The sequence below is a fragment of the Tenebrio molitor genome, chromosome 3 (genome assembly GCF_963966145.1).
Source record: "Tenebrio molitor chromosome 3, icTenMoli1.1, whole genome shotgun sequence".
Lineage (NCBI taxonomy): Eukaryota > Metazoa > Arthropoda > Insecta > Coleoptera > Tenebrionidae > Tenebrio > Tenebrio molitor.
In genome coordinates, this window is record NC_091048.1 from 29,107,598 (window position 1) to 29,127,139 (window position 19,542).

The window sequence follows — 19,542 nt, forward strand, 5'->3', positions numbered from 1 at the left end:
TTTAACCAGAACCGAAACTACTGGAAGATTTAATAAAAATAAAAATGATAATAATAAAAACGAACAAACAGGCGAGAGAGATTAAAAATGGTTAACATTGTGAAGCTGCTTGGTTACGTATATTTTGTTAAAAGAACAGAGTCGTCGGACGGCTCGATATAATTAAGTGTGAAAACATACCAAATAGTGTAAAGAGAGCATCAGGCGTGACCGTCTACGAGAGAGAAAGATGACAGGAGGATGTAACGTGGCACAAAGAGGTAGCGTATGCCACCGGAGGGGCAGCAAATGTAAAAAAAGAAAAACAGCATTAGACTTCATAATTATAATCATGTACAATGTTCAACTAAAAAATCATAAATTACGTAGTACGCATGTAAAAATTATTCAAAATAAATCATGTACGAGTATGTACTGAGAAAACACGGAACGAAAAACTGCACTAAAAATGTGGTAAAAATCATCGAAAAGGAAAAAAAATGCAAAACGTAGCTGCTCGGCGCGGGCTTTCTTTTCGTTGAATTTGTACAAGTCAAAAATACACATAAACAAATTCGGAAATCCAAAGCCCACGGACGTATATATAGCAGGTCGAGTGAAGGTGATGTTCGTCTAAACGAAGCAACACCGTCATCGAGATGCTTACATACACGAGATGGCCGCTCTTCGCGAGCTGTCAGTTCTTTAAAGGGAAAATTAAATTGGTGTCACTTCCGACGGAACCACCGATTTGGCTCCGGACAGAAAACATGAGAATTCAATTATTATCGTCATCATCATTATTATTATCACGTTGAGAGTCAACTCCGGGATCCTTTTTTAGCACTGAATGGGTGACATCATCCGAAGTGGTTCAAATGTCAGACTTACGCTGCGAACAGGTGTTCCTTGTGTCAACAAACGGTGTTATTTTTAGCAATTGCCTTTGTCCCTCTCAAAAAACTGACACTCGCACAAGCAAATAATAATAATAAAAAAAAAAAGTCAAGGTACAGTTCACTCGGTATTAGTCGAAATTATTGATTAAAGATTAGTCATTGCCATTATTATTGATTATGATATTAATGATGTCAGTGAACTGTACAGTAGCCTTAACCTACTGACTGAAAATTAATCGGAGGAATTAGTCCCCGCGAACGGCACCCCTACTGACCTCTTCGTTGAGATTACTAACGAGTAAGACCGTTGCCAGGGCCAGTCCCGGAGCCGCGATTCCCCTCAGTCCGGGCGCCGTCTGTCCCAGGGCGAAGCCCCCGAGTCCCGGGAGTCCCCCGGCGACGCCGCCTCCGTACGGCGTCGCCAACGTCGACGCCAGACCGTGCACGAAGGGGCCGCTCAGCACGCCCGGAGTCCCCGCCAAGATCGAGTCGGCCATCCGTTCTCTGGCGAGGCGCGGTTGTGCGGCCAGCAGCAAGATGTCGGCGCCCAGACCGCCGGCGAGGCCGCCGCCGAGCGTCGCCAATTGGTCGTTGGCGTCGCCGGTCGGCAGGTTGGGGTTGGTGTAGTCGCGCGACTTGTCGTTGTTGTACTTGACGTTCAGCGACGACATCTTCGAGTAGTCGATGCGCAAGGTGCAACAGCTGTTGTAGATGTTTTGGCCGTCGAGGGCCTGCTTGGCCGACTGCGCCGAGGCCGTGTCCGGGTACTGGATCAGGGCCTGGAATGAGTCTGGAAAAGGTTCCCTTCATCACTCTCGGAACAACGACAACACGCGAACCGGAAAACTTACTGTTCTTGGTGAAGGTCACGATTTTGAGTACTTTTCCAAAGCGCTGGAATATCTGCAACAAGAACGAGACACATGCCCTGAACTGTCAACAATTCGGTAGGCAACCAACACTACCGCCGGTAATGCAGCTTTCTGCCGTCCGCGTCCGCTTACCAAATGCAAAATATCTAGGCTGATGGGGTATATCATGTGTTCGATGATGACTCGCAGGACCGTGTTGGGCCCGCCCTGGATGTCTTGTCCGTTGGTGACCGGCGTGGCAGGAGTGGATGCGGGCGTTATCGAGTTCTGCGTCCCCGTGATGGCTTGGGCGGCCTGCAGGGCGGCTTGTGCCGACGCGTTCTGTGAAAACAAATTAAAAATCGACCTTCACTTAATCAATTAAGGGCGCACGGCGGGCGAATCGAACGCGTGTCAATCATCGTCAAATAAAAGTTCCAGTTGTTGTTCCGTACACGTCGTTCCTTTCAAAAAATATGATAATTTCCCGGGGAACAGTCGAGGAAGTTGAAGGAACGCTAAGTGATGGCGATCGGAAATGGATTTCGCTGTTGAATAATAAATAGCGGCGGCATTTTTTTTTCTTCCGTATTGTAATTTTAATACGTATGGCACTTTCCGTTTATTACTTTTTACAACTTAGATAAATGTTTAGAATCAATTAGGTAATGAAGTTTATTATGCTCCTTGGGCAAACGTAAATATTATCACAAGTTTATTATTGCTTGTTGATTTTAGTTTCGGCTCGACTTAATTGAGGTTCGCCACCTCGGCCAGGGGGGCGCTTCCAAAATATACCTCTCGATTTCCCGACGATTTACATTTAATTGAAACGCCAAACCGTGCAATTCGAGGAAAAAGAGCCCGACTCGGAGGAGCATTCGCTACTTTACTCAACGTGATTAATTTCAGTTCGAATGCTCCAACTTCGCAACAGTTTAATTGATCGAATTACAGGAAGTGAAATTCTGTATGTACACAGCATCTTTGGAAGTTCGTCGGTGAAAAGCGACTCACACGTGGCCACCACGCTAATGTTCGACCCTCGCCGCAACTTTCCCGGCGTCGTTGAACTCAGCAAATCATTCGGGGAGCTTTTCATCCGAAAAGATGCCGCATTTAACTCCAGACAGAACAGAAACAAATTGTTTACTGCAGCTTTGTAACTCTAACAACTAACGGAAAACTCCGATTGAAGTGGCGCGGCTCGAAAGTGATGTTTGCGGAGTTGTTGTTATTTCGAGACGTCGAGATTTTTTCCTTTGTATCCAGACTCGAACACGTGCACAGGAAATTTGTGAAATGCAACGAAACGAACCTCGATCCGCAATCAATCGCGCCACCCACAACTCCGGGGATGACAACGGAATAACATCGTGCTTTGGGGCGGATTGCGTGGTCGTAACAAGAAAGCATTGACCACGATGTGGGCCGGATCTCAAGCCAATCGAAAATGTGCAGTCCGGAGAAGCACGACGAATGAATCTCTCTGTCGCGCACGATTTGTTGAAACGTCTCCTCCAACCTAATTGTCAATTAGCAAGATGCTGCGTTTCACCTATTTTATTGGCGAACGTTTGAGTGCGACGTCCGAACCGCAGAAGTTCGTGACAAACACCAGCTGCACTCCCGGTTGAAAGACGGAGTTGACGAGCAAACACGGAGATCTCTCTTGAAGTCATCATCTTCACGGCAATTAATTGCAGAAATGTTATCAAAGCGACGACGCAAACTAAATCGTTATCGATTCGATGGAACCTCCGGAGCGGTACTATCGGCAACAACTTGCGGTCAACACGCATCCTTCTCGGATCCCTCGGGAGATGATGTAACGTAATATCGCGTTATTATCATCGGTAATGATTACATGTTGTTGTAACGAACACGCCACCAGCGGCGGCTCAGACGCCGTCTAACTAGCGTCGACGAGAAAATAACGTAACGTGAGCGACGTGACGTCACGCCGCAACCAGAACGTTCCTCATTAGGTGCTTTCGTGGACACGACCAGAAACTCGCAGTCCGCAGACGTAACGCAACACGTTCGAGCACTTCGGTCCTTCGAGCCGGATAACGATGCGACGATCGAAGACGTCGTTACGCGGCCCACCCCCGAAATTAGGCGACGTTAACGAGACGCTTTTCTCCGGTTAACCGTCTCGATTTCCGCGCTTTTCTCCCGAAGAAATTGCGTCCATCGAGGAGACGGAGAGGGCGAAACCGCGCGTAAACGAGGACGCATTAGAATAATTGCCGCGACACCCCCGCCAGGCCATTGTTTTGAAAACAAAAGAAATCCGCGCCGCCAGAGAGAAGCGTTCATTGTTGACGGTGCGACGGAAACGGATGGCGATGGCAGCTCGCCGCCGACATCGCGACACCTGTGGATCGAACGGGAAATAGAACAGGAGGAGCGCCATCTGACGACGGTTCTTTTTTGGTTGTCGTTTCGGGACGAGATTGAGGTCGGCGGGCGCTTTTACGCCGCCAATAAAGGGGTTTACTGTTGTTTCGAGAAGACATCAGCAAAGGTCGTTAAGATCGGAAGGTTCGATCGAGACGTCGGTGGCGGTAATGGAAGAAGAATAGGTGTAGGAGTCAGTGGCGTCGCAGCGAAAAATCTCGCCGAACTGGAGAAATCTTTTTGGTCCTTCGAGCCGGATGGCGCTCTCGCGCTCTTTGCCGGAGAATCGGTGAAAGTCGTCGCGTGGGTGGACGAAGGGAGAGGCTTTAAAGTTTAAATTCCGACACAGCCGCCGCGCTCGTAAAACGATTAATATCGCGTAATTTTTTTTTAATAATGGCGACTGTGACGTCGAACGAGCAGCCCGGAACACTTCAGCAGCAGAAACCTCCGAGGGATGGCAACTTTTCGAGGAGCTTTGTGTACGAAGTTACGCCGGAAAACTTTGTTTACTCGCCCGAAGTATATACAATGGGAAAATAAATACCGGCCGAAGAATACGGCGGAAAAAACCCGCACAGGTACACCCGGATTTTATTATTAAAATTTCTCGTTTGTTCGGGCGGCGGGGACGTAATTGCGGCCACCGAAAAACGCAATGATTTAGTTAATAACTGACTCTGTTAATACACAACACGCACAGAAAAAACCCGACGCATTCGGGTTTTAATGAGAATTTTTTTTCGCCCTCGCAACCATTGAACTCTCCGACGTTTCCCTAATCGGGGAAAAATTGCGGTTCAATTACGCCTGATGATTGAAAATTTGACGGCGAAAAAAAATTCCAGCGGCGCCGTCCAAGTTTTGTTTGCTTAATCCGGCCGGGTTCGGATTTTAATTAACTTGCAGCGCCCCGATCCCCGGGGATGATTTTTTCCTGATCGAATTAAACATTCAGGTGATTTTTAATTGGGGGTCCTTTCTTCCCGATCGCGGCCGACTTTAATCAGGTCCTTTGTGCGCCGTCCCCGTATTAAATTACTAATTCTCGTTCGCTAATTAGCAAAAAACTCGTCGTCAAAAGCGAATACTGCAGGGGCCGAGCGCTCTCTCCAAGGAAAAAGTGACAATCTGCTCGTTAAGCGCGTCACGTGACGCGAGTCGTGCGGCTCAATCAGCGACTCGATTCGGCCTCCCAGCGCCTGAGAGTGGAATTGCTAAGATGGCGCGTTATCCGCGTAATAATTTCATAACGGGTCGTAACCGTGTAGCGCATTTTTCTCTCTAAACGAATCGGAGTTGGTTAATTCGCAGTTTCTGGACCGATAAAAATGAACGAAATTAATGAAAAACTAATTACGTTGCGCGTTATGTCGCCGCTTTACGAGACGAGATCAAAAAGAGGTGAAAAATTGCGAAATAAAAAAGGAACGGCACGTTTTAATGAAGATTGTGTTTTCGTACACGACGATGGGATTCGGGAGTTTTATTTCGTCCCTCCGAAATCGCCCCGTTTTTCGTCGTCGTTTCAATTAAATGTGAAAATAGGATTTTTTTTATCCGCAATAACAATTATCTCGAACATAAGATCTAAATCTGTTTACATGTGGTAGATTGTTGTTTGGTTAATAAAAAACTGAGCTTTCGCATGACCCACCATGAATATGGAAAAAAGAAGAAAATTACTCGAATACATTTTGCGGCACGTTTTTACTGTTGATTCCGCAACGAGATTGACGCAGTAAATTTTAATTAGACATTTTAATCCGTCAGGGTTAAGATATCAGGGCGGAATTTTAAAAAAGCGAGATTTTAAATTATTTCCTTGGTTTATCAGTGTTTATGGCGATCGCAATATTGCTACATTTGCGTGTTGAGATGTTTATGGCGCTCAAGATAAGTCTCTCACGAGTTGCCCAAGCCCACCTTAAAAACTCTCACTATTTACAACTAACCAGTCAATGTTTAGTCTAAGATTTACCAATAAATAGTTATTTTCATATGAGTAGCGCTGTCAGATCACTTTTCAGGTATGAGGCCGAAATTTGAAGCACGAGGCGTTAGCCGAGTGCTGCAAAACAGGCCGAATACCTGAAAATTGACAGCGCACGAATATTGAATAACATTTTTCGTGTTCGTTTAGGCAAAGTCTTAAAAAACATTAATTTATTGTAAATTTTGGGGTCATCTTTGACAGATGTCAAGTTAGGTATACATATAACCGGGAAAGTTTTATACATATATTTAGTTACATACCACTTTCCCGGTTATATATTCCAGGAAACGAACACGAAAATGTTTATTTCGTTTTTGAAGCTCTGACCGTTGTAACAAGATGGTGTGCGCGACAACAATAACCAGCGAATACTGTAAAACAGTAAATATGCATGCAAATTTTTTTCGCAAAAAATCACCGTTCGCCAGCTCCAAGAAAAGATAACCACAAGCTCTTTATGCGGTACAGGTTTTTCGTATTTACAAATAATTACAAGAACGACTATTTTTAGTAGCTTCGGCGTGCTTTCAAGGCTGGCTTCATGGATGTTCATCAAATAATTTTTTATTGCCCATCATAAAAGTAATTATGTTGGCTTAATTGCTTTGCGAAAACATTAATGTTCGATTGGTGAAAAAAATGGTCCTTCGTGAGTCCGTGTCCGCCCCAACAAAGATATTGTTCACAAAACATCCTTTGCGTTTTTCTGGCGTTACTGAGTTTTATTCGATGATTGGTAAATGTTTGTCGATTTGTAATTGCGAAACGTCGTGCGGTGGCGAAGAAGTATCCGATGGCGGCCCCGCGTTGGGCGCCAAATCTTCCGAGGCTTCCCAGTTGCGAACTGCTGCCGTAAATTCGCCCCAGAATCCGGTAGTGCGTGGCCTATCGATCGGGAACTTCGCCTCGACTTATAATTACACCCGAAAGACACCAAAATTGCCCCACACACACACACATTCACCCCGATCGATGATTTGACACGAGCAAAATAAATAAAAGGGCCTATATTCCACCCCATCCGATACATTCTCTCGACGCAAGCTCGCCCAGAATATTTCTTGGGGGGATTGATTTATTTCGCATTGGCAACCGCAAAAAGAAAAATCGGACGGCGGCGAACAACATTTCGCACTTGAAAATATTTCGAGTGGATCGTGCGAGGAGCGGTCATATCGAAAAACTGACCGCACACCCCGGAGTCACCGTCTCGATTCCGGGGGGCGGCGACGGAAAAAAAAGATTACGCTTGTTTCAATTGCGCCCCGACTATTTATAATTCATTAGGGCTCGGTTTCATTAGCTTTCGGGGGGTTGGCGGCGTAAAAAATGTATTAGGAGAGACGAATTCGCACGGCGACGCGATTAACGCAGAGCCAAAGAACTCGCAAGGGATATCACTCTAATGGGCTTACTTTGATTAGCAAGGGTGGAAATATTACGGACGGGAGCTTAACCGGGGGCGGAGGGTACACACACGCCGCAAATTCGGTCAAAAAAGGGACCAAAAACACGACACGACGGGACTACGACGAGCGACTCGGCTTTATGGCATTAGTCAGACCGCACTAGGTGTCTGCAGTGCTTTGACGAGGGCGTAATGCCGCCTGAGTGCGCTAACTCCATTAAAATCCTCCTGCGAAAGGGTTCGATATGTATTTTAAGCTCGGCCGGAACAGAATATGAACAACTTTCTTTTATCAACTAATCCGGAGCACCTCAAGGTTCCACGTGTGGACCAATGCTTTTAGCCCCACACAATTGATGAAAAAATCTAAAAAATTTCACGTTTCGCTCCTGTTAATTAACCGCAAGCCTCGTTCCTGCCTCCACGCGCGAACTATTTCCCTGCCTCCTGCGAGCTAATTTGCGTCGACGTTGGAGGCAAAAGGACAGGAATCCCGGCGGGGTGCATCGATGCGTTCATTGCATCTCGCGGACTAACTGAAGAAGATGCTTACTTTTAATTGGCGCTTCTCTCGAGGCGCTAATTGGGCGTTCGCGCTCGTGAAACGGCTGCCGATGACGCGGAAAAAAGCTTCAAAAAAAGTCTTACTTACCGCGTTCGAATGAGTTTGGTCCGTTTTGAGTTCTTTGTGGTTCGAGTATTGTACGTAGACCGCCCTGCCTCTGAGCTGCGCCATCGAGCTGGAGAAGTAATTGACCATGGTGGTGGCCGAGGATTCCTCGCCCATCTCCAGGAAGGCCTGGTTCTTCCCTTTGAGGACCAGTACGTTGGTCACCCTGCCGAAGGGTATGCCCAGGTGGACGATCTCCGCTTCGGAGACGTCGTTTGGAATGTTGCGGATGTGGATGACGCGAGACGGTTTGCCGACGTTCTGCTGGTCGAGCTTCACCTGCGAAAACAACGCAACGTCCTTTATTAATGGCCTCTCCTAATACGTCTCCATTACGAGACGGGGCGAAGAACAATTACCGTTTATATAGAAACAAACGGCGACTTCCACCAACTGCCATAAATAAGAGCGGCGGATATTAATTATCGTTCATAAAGAGGGAAAAGTAATTTTGTGTTGTAGATTTTTAGAGGAGCGCCGCGCTTCCAACAACGAACTTCGCCCATTGTCTATTGTGCTTTGCTGCGAGATCTTATCGTAAAAACCCACCGGGCGCCGGGAGATAAAGGCCCCGGAGCGCTCCCGGAGCCGGCCGTGCAACAGGCATTGTTCGCCGGAGTCATCCCGCAGGTCCTCAGGCCGCCCAAATTTACAACGAATGATCAAATCCGAAACCTGTTCGTCGCGGATTTATTTGCACTATTGTGCAATCGAGGGGACGGTTTTTTAATCAGTCGACCACAATGGACCGGCAGCCGATTTTTTCAATGGATTTAATATCCAAGCGGAGTTACGTTTCTTTTTAAATAATAACAGGATTTCCTTTTTCCATTGTCCACCAGCTACAATAAAAACGCCCGACAGCGAGTTCTCTCCGTTTCCAATTCGGTACGTTCTTAATCGACACCTACTTTGGCCAAAATTCGCGAAAAGAAACATACCCCAAATAATTTTTTTTTCACCCCCCCCGGGAGAAAACTCCTCGTTGCCACCACGAGACGGAAACTTCGTCGTTTTAATATTGCACAAGACTTCGCGACTCCCGTGGCTTCTGGAGTTGACACTTTGGGTTCTGTCAGCTGCCACATTTGCCTGTTTCATTTTTCGGCAATGACTGACAACGTACACAAAATATTGTTTCATTCCGTTTTAGTCGAGCTGACGCGAAAGCTCGATTCATCCCAGATTAACAAATCCACAATAATTAAAGCACACGAGGAAGGACGAAAGCGACACTCGCTCCAAGGAAATTTCCTCGCTTCGAAATTCTTTCGGCGTTTTCGTAGTTATCCCAATAAAGGAATTCATTTTAAAATTGATGATGAAGTTCTCCTTAATTTTTACACTCGGTGTATTGCGCGTACGTGAAACAAATGACAAAACAATGGCAAGTCAATGGCCTGTCACACGGTGTATTATCCAATAGAGTCGACTCTTTCGATATTGGTGGATAAATTAACTTTGAATAACGGGAGTTATCGACTTTGTAACATCAAAGGAGCGTAACGTGGAGGGATTTTCATAAAACGGTACGAAAGAAAGTGACAATTTCATTATTCACTTATTTCAATCCAATAGCTTCTTCTAATGATTTTATTGTTGTGCTTTATTTACATATAACTGGTGACACGGCATTCATATCAATTTCAACATTTCCATTCAAAATGGGAAGGGTTCAACTGTGGTTAAATTTGGAAGAATCAAAACGTGGTTCTATACAATGAGGTCAGTGATGACCCAGTATAGGAAAGATGCTGCAGGTATTTTCAATTTTTCTTTACTGCACTTAATTCAGCAAAATTCTTTCTGATTAATTGACTGCTTGTGCTTTATTTACATAACTGGTGACACGGCATTCAGGCAACATTGAAGCTACATCAATTTCAATATTTCATTTCATTTCAACTGTGGTTAAATTTGGAAGAATCAAAACGTGGTTTTATACAATGGGGTCAGTATTGACCCAGTACAGGAAAGATGCTGCAGGTATTTTCAATTTTTCTTTACTGCACTTAACAAAATTCGTCCTGATTAGTCGACTGCTTGCGAATTTCTTTCTATAATGAATGAATAATTTCTACGTCAAAAAAAATTAATAACGACGAACAGTTGTGGCAGTAACATTTATAGACTATTAAACACGAAGTTATTCATTTTGAGTGGACTTTCGTGTCATACCAAACCGCAATTTTTAATGTTCAAAAAATTCCTCGCAAATGCGTTCTCGCTTGTTCTTGGGACAACATAAATAATAATGTTATTGGGCGTTATGAGCTCCAGTCCAGGGCATTTATTTATAAGCGGTCGTAAATAAAAATAATGAAAGCGCCGTTGCCAAAATTTTGCGAATCTTTCAACAATATCCGCGTTAAATTTAGCCGGGAGCGGTGGGGCGCGAAAAAAACCCCACGGCCCCGCCACTGGCAGGCGCGCTTTACGACCGATTTCGCAACGTCCGACAAAGCACGAATTTATGCTGAAAGCCGGCGAAAAACATAATAACGGCGGTCGTCGTGCCCACGTCAACTGAAATTAGCACCATTTGACACTTCCTGCGGCCGTCCCCGCTCGAAAGACCGTCGCAGGAAATTAAAAATGACAAAAAAAAAAAAAAAAAAAAACTGGACATCGTCGGAGTCAGTCCGCGCGTGATGATCAATACCCAATTATGCAACACCGTCGGCGACTTCGGCCCCGCCGTCCACCGGACAAAGTGGCGGCCGATGATGGATCGATTTTTGATTATCGCCCTGGTGAATTCGTGTGTGAAACGCGCGATACGCGCGCATTACCGTTTAAACATGCGACGGATCATAAATCAAAGGATGGAGGAGGAGGCGGCGGTGGCGGCGTCGGGGGTGGCTCACCTTTTTGGCGTTCTCCTGGTTGTTGTTGTCCGCGTGGGGCGCCGACGGGGCCATCACTGACACGTTCGACTGGGACAACAGCTCCTCGCTTCCTCTCTGGAACAGACAACAACACAAAAATTACTACAGCCCTCGGGACTCGATAATCCCCCGAATTGACGGAGGCACGGCGAACGGGATGAATATGCGATAAGGGTCGGGGGCGGGGGGCGCAAAAGCGCTTACCTACCGTGCGTCTTGGATGTGTGCTTTATGTATTTATGTAGTAATCCCGGTCATGAAAGGGATTCGACGAATCCGGGACCGAAAGGAAGAAAAGAGGAGTATACATAATATAGATTTGGCAGGAAGGCGATTATATTTCCTGTATAAAATTATATTACCTATGAGCATTTCCGTTTTCCCTCGATTTTATTATCTACGTGTCTTATTTATCGCCTCGGCCGGTAACTCCATTACTCCTAAGTAGACGACGTCCCGGAATTTGCATAATCAGCCGAGGAATTCCCGAAATGCAACGCCAACGGTGGTGCATCTCCACTCTGTTTATTTATTCCGGTTAAACGCAAAACGACGAGTTTGTGACCGGCGATGTTGTGATTATCGACCGGCAGATTCCCGTTTTGCCGAGCCACGTGGCCCGGGATTTATTCAGTGACGTGTATTTTTGGAGCGCTAAGCACCACGTGAATTTAATAAATTGATAACGAGTCGGAAAGTTTCCCTCTTGAAAAATGTTCTTAAATGCACTCGAGAGATTCAAGAGAGGTGCGAAAACTTTCCATGAAAATGAGTTTCACAGGTGATGGAAAAAGAATAACAACTTTCCGCGACCTTTAAAAACGGAACAGGCGAAATTTGTCGTCAAAAATAATTCTCATCAAAAATCTTTCACATTTTGTATTTGGAAAAGTGGGATTTTTTTTTGAATGCGTAGGCGAGGTGCTCGCTTTCTTTTGAGATTTTCCCGGATGTGGTTAAAAAAAGAATGAATTTATTCGGCGCGAGCGACGTTTATTTGTTCTCGCAGAAAATAAGAAAAGAAAAACCGTTCAAAATGTGATTTAAAAAAGAAATTAAAATCATTGCAAGAACTTGTGTGAAAATATGAAGGAAATAACAATAAAATGTGGGATTTGGGAGTTTTGCGAAAAGAAGGACGCAAAGCCGAAAAAGCTAAATGCAACAAAGTTCTAACTGCTAAAAACCGGAAAGGACGAGAAATATGGCCGGAGCTAATTGTACTTTTGTCTTGAGAGTAGTAAAGCTGGCGCTTTCATCCCATTTATTGAACTCCTGAAACATTGTAAAATTACGGTCTCAGCGCCAGCAATCGGGGTAATTACCCCGTTTTTTGTCCACCCGCTTCCGTGAAATTTTATAATCAATTAGGGCCCAACTTGGTCGGTAACTAGTTTAATTCCGGGGCCGTTTTAAATGAATTACCCGTGCCGTCATAGTTGGCAGTCGTCGTCCTGTGCGGGCGCGTTATCCTTGCCTCCTCCCCTCGCAGGATCCAACAGGCGTGCCGACTCCCGAAAAGAATAATTGACGGGCGCCATCCGTAGGTGCGTAACCGGGGGATAGTTTCCAGGTTCGTGATTTCCCAGCTCCGCCGAGCGTGATCGCGGGGGCGGCGGAGGGGTGCCTGCGAGCCGCTCAACCGGCACGGGATCCATTTCCAGACGCACGCTCCGCCGCCGTCTGCCACTTCGCCTCGGTCCTTTGTGTGTTGGCTGCAGGTCGGCGGAAATTGTCGCCGAATGCGTATGGAAATTTCGCCGCCCAAAAAAGAATAAATCGCGTTCCGTTACTTCATTTACATCTGTTCCAGTTTGGGGCGCGGCGCGCTAAAAGCTTTCGCGCCGCGCGCGCGGGGATCAACTCCGCCACCGGAACGAATCCAATTCCGGAGCCGAATCAGACCGACGCGCACAACAAAAAGAAAAACCGGAGTCGGAGACACAAACAAGACGTTCGCGTCATTAGGCACCGCGAAGGGCTTGCGGAAAATTCGGTGATTTTCACGTGCGAAAACCGACGAAATTCGCATAATCGACAAGGGGGTGACCGATGGAGCGTGATCGGGTGCAGTTTCTTGTAATTTTCGCGACGCCCTTGTGATCTTCGGTTAACCGAAGCACGAGGGGATGTAATTGGACACCCCGTGTTGTTATCGCTCACGTGACCCACTGTCGAAAACAGAAAGGGCGTAAACACGACAAAACTGAAATTTAAATGTCGCTTTCAGCAGCAATATAACTTTTAAGTGGGTTAAGAAATAGGACGAGGGAGTCGGATTTGCGTACAAGTCGGGACAAAAACTTTTCCTATTAAATACCCCCCAAGGGGCGCAGTTGCACAAAAATTAACTTGTACATAATTTTACAGAGTTTCAACTTCACCGGAACTTACTACATACAAAATGTTGTTTTTCTGCTCCTACTGAGTAATAGGTTCATTATGTATGCGCGTAACTGTTAAGTAATGATATCTATTATCTACAACCGTGAGTAATGATCTGCACTCCACGCTATGAGACGGCGTAATACTCATGTTACAATTATTTTAAAAAAACAAGTACATAATAAAAATGTAGAAAAAGAACCGTATTCTACTCGCGTGTAATGGCTTTTAACCACTCGGATGATACGCCATCTTCCTGCGTAATAAACAGCCATCATTATCCGCTCGTTGAATAATATACTACTTTTTTCCCCCTGCAATTTTAAAACAAATTTAAAAACACTTGACAGTGGATGGTAATTTGATGGAGTTTAATAATACAGACTGTACAGAGAGGTGCAAAAACCAAAAATGGTTGCCACTTTAATAACAATAGTATATTACACTATAAGTGATGAAAGTGGCTGATTTTTCAACCAGTAATACATGATATACTCACGAGCGCCAGCGAGTGAGGATAGTATTGCGAGTTGAAAAATCGCACTTTAATCACGAATTGTGTATATGTACTATTTTTTCCAACGTCGCTTATGAAAATGAGTCTCAATTTTAAATTTCTTTATAATTATTTTACTCCCCTATTTTTTGAATCTTCCGGATCTGGAGTTTCAATTAATGCAAATAACAGTGTTTTAAATGTTTATATTAATAACTAGGTAGGTAGTAGATTGTTGATGTAGTAGATTGTTAAATACATTTTCCTCACTAGTGATGCAAACGCCAATTTTCCTCACTAAATTGGTTGATGATTTTCATAAGCGATGTTGGAAAAAATCTCTTTTTAAAATTAATTTTTGTTATATTTTCTGTGGAAAGTGTACTATTTTTTCTGCATTGATCCGCCACCCCTGGTCCGGTTTCAAATTACGAACGGCCGTCACGGGTGGGGACGGGAATCAGATGCCGCCCCCGTCAAGCTCGTGGAACTTTCGCCGCATTAGCCTGCGAAAGGTTCCAACTACCACCCCCGGACTGCACACGTCAACGCACGTGTCCCGACAGCCCGACGGAAGCCGCCTAAAAGTGTTTACCCTTCGCCGTTGGAAAAAGTTGAAAAACTTTTCGACGGAAGGACGTCGCGGCGTCACGCGTTCACATCCGAAGCTTTTACCGCCGCCGTTATTTAGCCGAGAGGAGCGCACATGGCCGGTGGGTTGTAAAACTGCGTTTTGTAAATCAAACGTTTATTTTTAGGAGACACTAAACATCTCGTCTGTGTATAAACCTGAAGGTCCCAGATGGCGGGCACATGGACAGAAACGTCCGAGAGGATAGACGTCAGAGACGTTTGCATAAAGACAGACAGACAGAAAAACCTTTTAGCGCGTCAATCACTGTCACGTCTCGATGATAATAATAAAACGTATCGGTGGCGGCGGTCGGGGGCGGCTCGTGCAACTATTTATTATGCTGCGTGGATATCAACTGTTGCTCTATCGATTCTCGCGTGACTGTCGACGGACAGCGGTTCGCAACGCCGCCGCCATTTTTCCCGTGCACGTGTCGGCCACCCCCGCTCCTCGATAAACGCAATTATCCCCGTGCGACAGATTACTCCGGTACCACGGATTAAACCCGAAAGAAGCCGTACGGGATCACTCTCTGATCGCTACCCAGACTCCGGGGCCCTCGAATCGATAAACCGGAGTCGCAGATGCGGACAACTACGCAAAGCAGGGAGGCCCCGTCGACGACGGGACCGCGGCATTAATTTCGTAATCTTCTTAAATCGCGCTGACGAGGACCGTTCGATTCGGAAGGTACATAAATACGAGGTCGGGGCGGGGACGCCGCCGCCGCCTGCCGCACTCCGATAAGAAAGCGACAACGGAGACCGTCCAGGTACGTCGAGGAAGATGCGACGATAAAAACGAACGTACACGAGGACATTTGCATGAGGATGTTGGAGAATTCAAAAAGCTCGTCGGTGGAGTATGGGCCACCTGTTGGCGGGGACTCGACGAGCACGGACAACTGGAGGAAATCGCGAACGGGGACGGCGACGATGGGCAATTAGTGAGTTGGGGTGGCGAAGGAGGAAGTCTTTCTTGCGCGCCAGCAAAATTTGTTGCCAGCAAACGAGGAACACGTCGTAATTAGATTTCATATTTTTTAACTAACTTTGTGTTAATTATGGATCACACGGTATTCATTCGTCGTTCGTTAATTAATTTTTGAGATGCGAAAAAGTGAATACGTTACAGAAAATTTCAAAGCATCAACTCCAACTCTTCAATGGAGAATTTTGAAAAGAAGCTTCACTAGTACGAGCTTCACTTGGGAATTAAGTTACGGTCATTCTCGGTGGAACCAGTTGAATCGATAATTTTCAACGTCTTTCACTTGGCTGAACAAAATCTTATTTTGGTTGTGATAAATAAAGGACAACAAAAAAGAATGAGTGATTATTTGACAATCACGTGATCGATCACCGAAACTGTAGCACATTTCTGGATTACTTTGATCCGAATAAAAATCTTTGGAGAAGCTAATGGTGGGTGCTCACACGTTTCGTACGCATCGAAGAGATTGGATTCTTCAAAGACCAATCAGGTTTATTGTATTTTTTTAAATTGCAAATGCTTCGATGAATATACATGAACTGGCCGCAGTATTTTGATATCCATTTAAAAATATTCCTGGATGAAAAACAATTCTTGTCCTTGTGCTTTACGTCTTCTCCGTACCTAAAAGGATTCAATTTAAAGGTTGTTAATTTTTTTCTCTTCGAGCGCGGCAGAATAAAGCTCGCCCTTACAGGGCACGTTACAATTCGTCTCTGCTCGCTTTTTCGTCGTCGTTTTTCTGATGGAGTCCGGATCCGAGTCGATCCCTCTGCCGGGACCGTCACTCTGCCGCCCCCGCCTCGGCAATCCCCCGTCCCCCTTTGATATGCAGAACAATTACGCGCACAAATCGAATAAAGGGCGCAATTGCGACGTCCCCTGGCGTTTTTCGCCGCCGTCCGATTGCGTCGCGGTTTCGATATGTCGCCGCCGCCGCAGCTCATAACAGGGAAACAATAACAGCGGGACATTATTTGCACTAGTAGCGCATGTGTTCGAACAGAGAAACAAAGTATAAACCGTAAACACGCGCAATAAATTGTTCCGGAAAGCTCCGGCTCGTTCCATTTGTAGTTACAAAGTTGGCACTCGTGTGTCTGTCGTTGCGCCCGATTTCGCCGCGATTAACTGTGCGAAGTTTTTAATGTACTTCGGTGCGGGGGCGGCGGGGCGACCGCTCCCTACCATTTTATACATTCATCCCGGGAAGCTCGGAAAAATTAACATTTTCTTAATTGGAGGTCGGTCCCTTGTACGTCTCCGGGAGCTCTCTTTCCTTTTAACGCCGTGTTTTTCGACCGGGATTTAATTGTGGCTGGGAGCGCCGCCACCGCCGCCGCCGCCGACACGACGTCGCTCCGACGTTACACGCTCTCCTCCGGTTTTTTATTATTATTATTTTAATTAAATCCATGCACCAATTAGCGGCGGAATTATTCCACTCGTTCCGCCCCCCTTTACGAAAAAATACCCGACTGCAACTCGGTAATTAACAATTAAAATCCTAGCGACATTATGCGACTGTTTACGCGCACTAATTACTCCGGGCGCATCTGGATCTGGCCCTGTGAAGGGCGAAGAGGTGAAAAATCGAGAGGATTAGCATCGAGGGGGGAGAGTGTACCGTGCGAGTTTTCCCGCTCCGTCAATAACTCCGGAAAATTCGGTAAACATCCAGTTTTATCGTCGAGCTGAAATTTTCACGCATCCGAAAGGATCTCCTTTTAAATTTAACGCTCCCATCAATTATTTCCAAGTTTATGTCCGCCGTTGTGACAACATTATCGCAACAATGGATCTCCGAGCATCTGGGCAAATGGCGTCGGAAAAAAGATTTACGTGGCGGTCGTAAAAAAAATAATTTCTTTTCGAATTTTACACACTTCATCGGCGGCACTAAAAACGAAGAACATGTCATTACGTCCATTTGCGTTTACGGCCCTTAAATCGACACGAGGTGGAAGAGTGCCGAGGAAACGGAAATTGCGCCGTTTCGGCGACGGACTACATTTAGAACGGAGTGGACGGTGCAAAGTCTAAACGGGTCAAAGACGTTCAAGGTCCGACGGTTCCATCAAGACGCCCAAAAGACGGAAAATCGGGGACAATTGTTGCGTTTTGTGTTTTAATTTGCTCGCCGCGTTTGTACAAGCTTCGGGTTTCTAAATATTTAGCCTTTGATGCGGCCCCAGAGCATAAAAGCAAACGTGGAATTAAAAAGTCGGATGTTCTCTCAACAGGACATTTTTATTGCACGGCAAACATCCTGTTTCGTGTCCTCGTAGGATTTCTGGAAAAAGTCCAAATGTTTCATGTACGTATTAATGTATTAATCAATCACACTACGGAGGTCACATTGTAATTTATGCAACGTGTATATAAAACACTACATTTTTTAGTTGTAGTGGGATGTTTACACACACGACCCCAGCGAGAATGTATTGTAATCCTATGTAACAAGTCACATACGAAATTTCTCACATCATTGTACCGGGTGAGTCAAGTTTTACCGCCCGAGCGAAAACACCCACTTCTAATCAATTTAAAATTCTCAAAAAATTCGGGAATAATTGTGTATCACTGCAGAACAATCTGTAAAAATTTCAAAATTTTTAATGAAACAGGTAAAGATTTCGTTTTAATTCAATAACCGCTACATTAATATACATAATTTTTCAATGAGAGTCCTTTCAAACATTTAGGAAAAATTTGGCGTCATTAAAATCATGAAAAAATCACAGGTTTTTGACATAAATGAAATTTGATAATAAAGTGCAAAATTTAGCCATGATTTATTATTAAATTGGGCGGTCAGTTCCACAAAAGAAATTGATGTAGGTTGTTTATGGTACCCTTTAGTTGCTTAAGAATTACTAGAAAAGTTGTCAACAGATGTTTCCCAACAATGAGATACATATGTATTTATTTATGACACTGTAGCTGTAAATCTTGGGTCATTTTTCGCTCTTACTGTTAAAATTGGAATAATTCAAAAACGAATAATTTTCTTTAGATGCCAATTTCAAAATGTGTTCTTTGAATTAATTGTGAATTATAAGCGTGTACGAAAAAAAATGTTTTTTTGCTCAAAATGGATTTTTTAAATTTTATGGCTCTGAATGAAGTGATAACGGAAAATTGATTGCACACATTTGAAGTCTTATATTAAGGGAATGTAACCCTAAAGTTTCGCTATTTTTTAAAATTTTTTAACAGGGTAAATCGTGCGGGCGGTAAAACTTGACTCACCCGGTACGTGTAAAGTAAAACTGTTACAGTTCTTTAACAATTACATATTTTCGTAAAATCACTGAATATGGTGGTGAAAATGATAATAAAGCATTTTCAATTATTTCACCAGAAGTGTTTTCATTATTTTGGTAGAAAATGATGCACCATTTTGTTAAGTTCAAGGGCACCAGCGTCCAAAATAAAATACAGATTAAAAACCAACAACTTTTTTTTATTCGTGATGTAAAAAACTGAATGAAAAAAACTCTTCTGCATGAGAGTTATAAAAAGGAAAAATAGCAAAATATGACCGCACAGTCCTGGTGTGAGTTTCATCGTGTTGAATGATTGAAAATGATTATGAAATAAACATTGAAAATGAAAACTATCCATCCGTCGTCCATTTTTCGTTTTCGATATTATTTGATTTTTTTGTGATTGGATTTTTATCCATTCCCATTATTCGTCAAGAGGGGTATACTGTTAAGTAATAACGACCAAATAAATAGTTACGTGAAACAAACATCACCGCCAAACATGTTGACTACTGTTATTTTCCTCATTGTTATTATTATCATCATTATTCTATTTTTGTTTGTGTCTGTTGTATAAACGAAAATTATTATAATTAGGCGATAATTCTTTTGCATCATTATTCCGTGAAAAATGATTTGTTTCGCGGGTTTGCGCGACTCGGAGGTCTCCA

At 44.5% G+C, this 19,542-nt stretch overlaps 1 protein-coding gene across 7 annotated transcripts in view; it reads right to left on the reverse strand.

The window, feature by feature from the left end:
• Positions 1-19,542, reverse strand: part of heph (polypyrimidine tract-binding protein 1 heph) — a 113,627-nt gene that overhangs the window by 3,149 nt on the left and 90,936 nt on the right. For all 7 annotated transcript variants that reach the window (XM_069041381.1, XM_069041377.1, XM_069041376.1 and 4 more), the window contains 6 exons: positions 11,074-11,169; positions 8,189-8,485; positions 1,883-2,071; positions 1,730-1,781; positions 1,154-1,668; positions 181-214 (listed from right to left, as the gene is read on the reverse strand). In XM_069041381.1, coding sequence (XP_068897482.1) covers positions 181-214; positions 1,154-1,668; positions 1,730-1,781; positions 1,883-2,071; positions 8,189-8,485; positions 11,074-11,169 — 1,183 coding nt within the window. The remainder of the gene's footprint in view (positions 1-180; positions 215-1,153; positions 1,669-1,729; positions 1,782-1,882; positions 2,072-8,188; positions 8,486-11,073; positions 11,170-19,542) is intronic.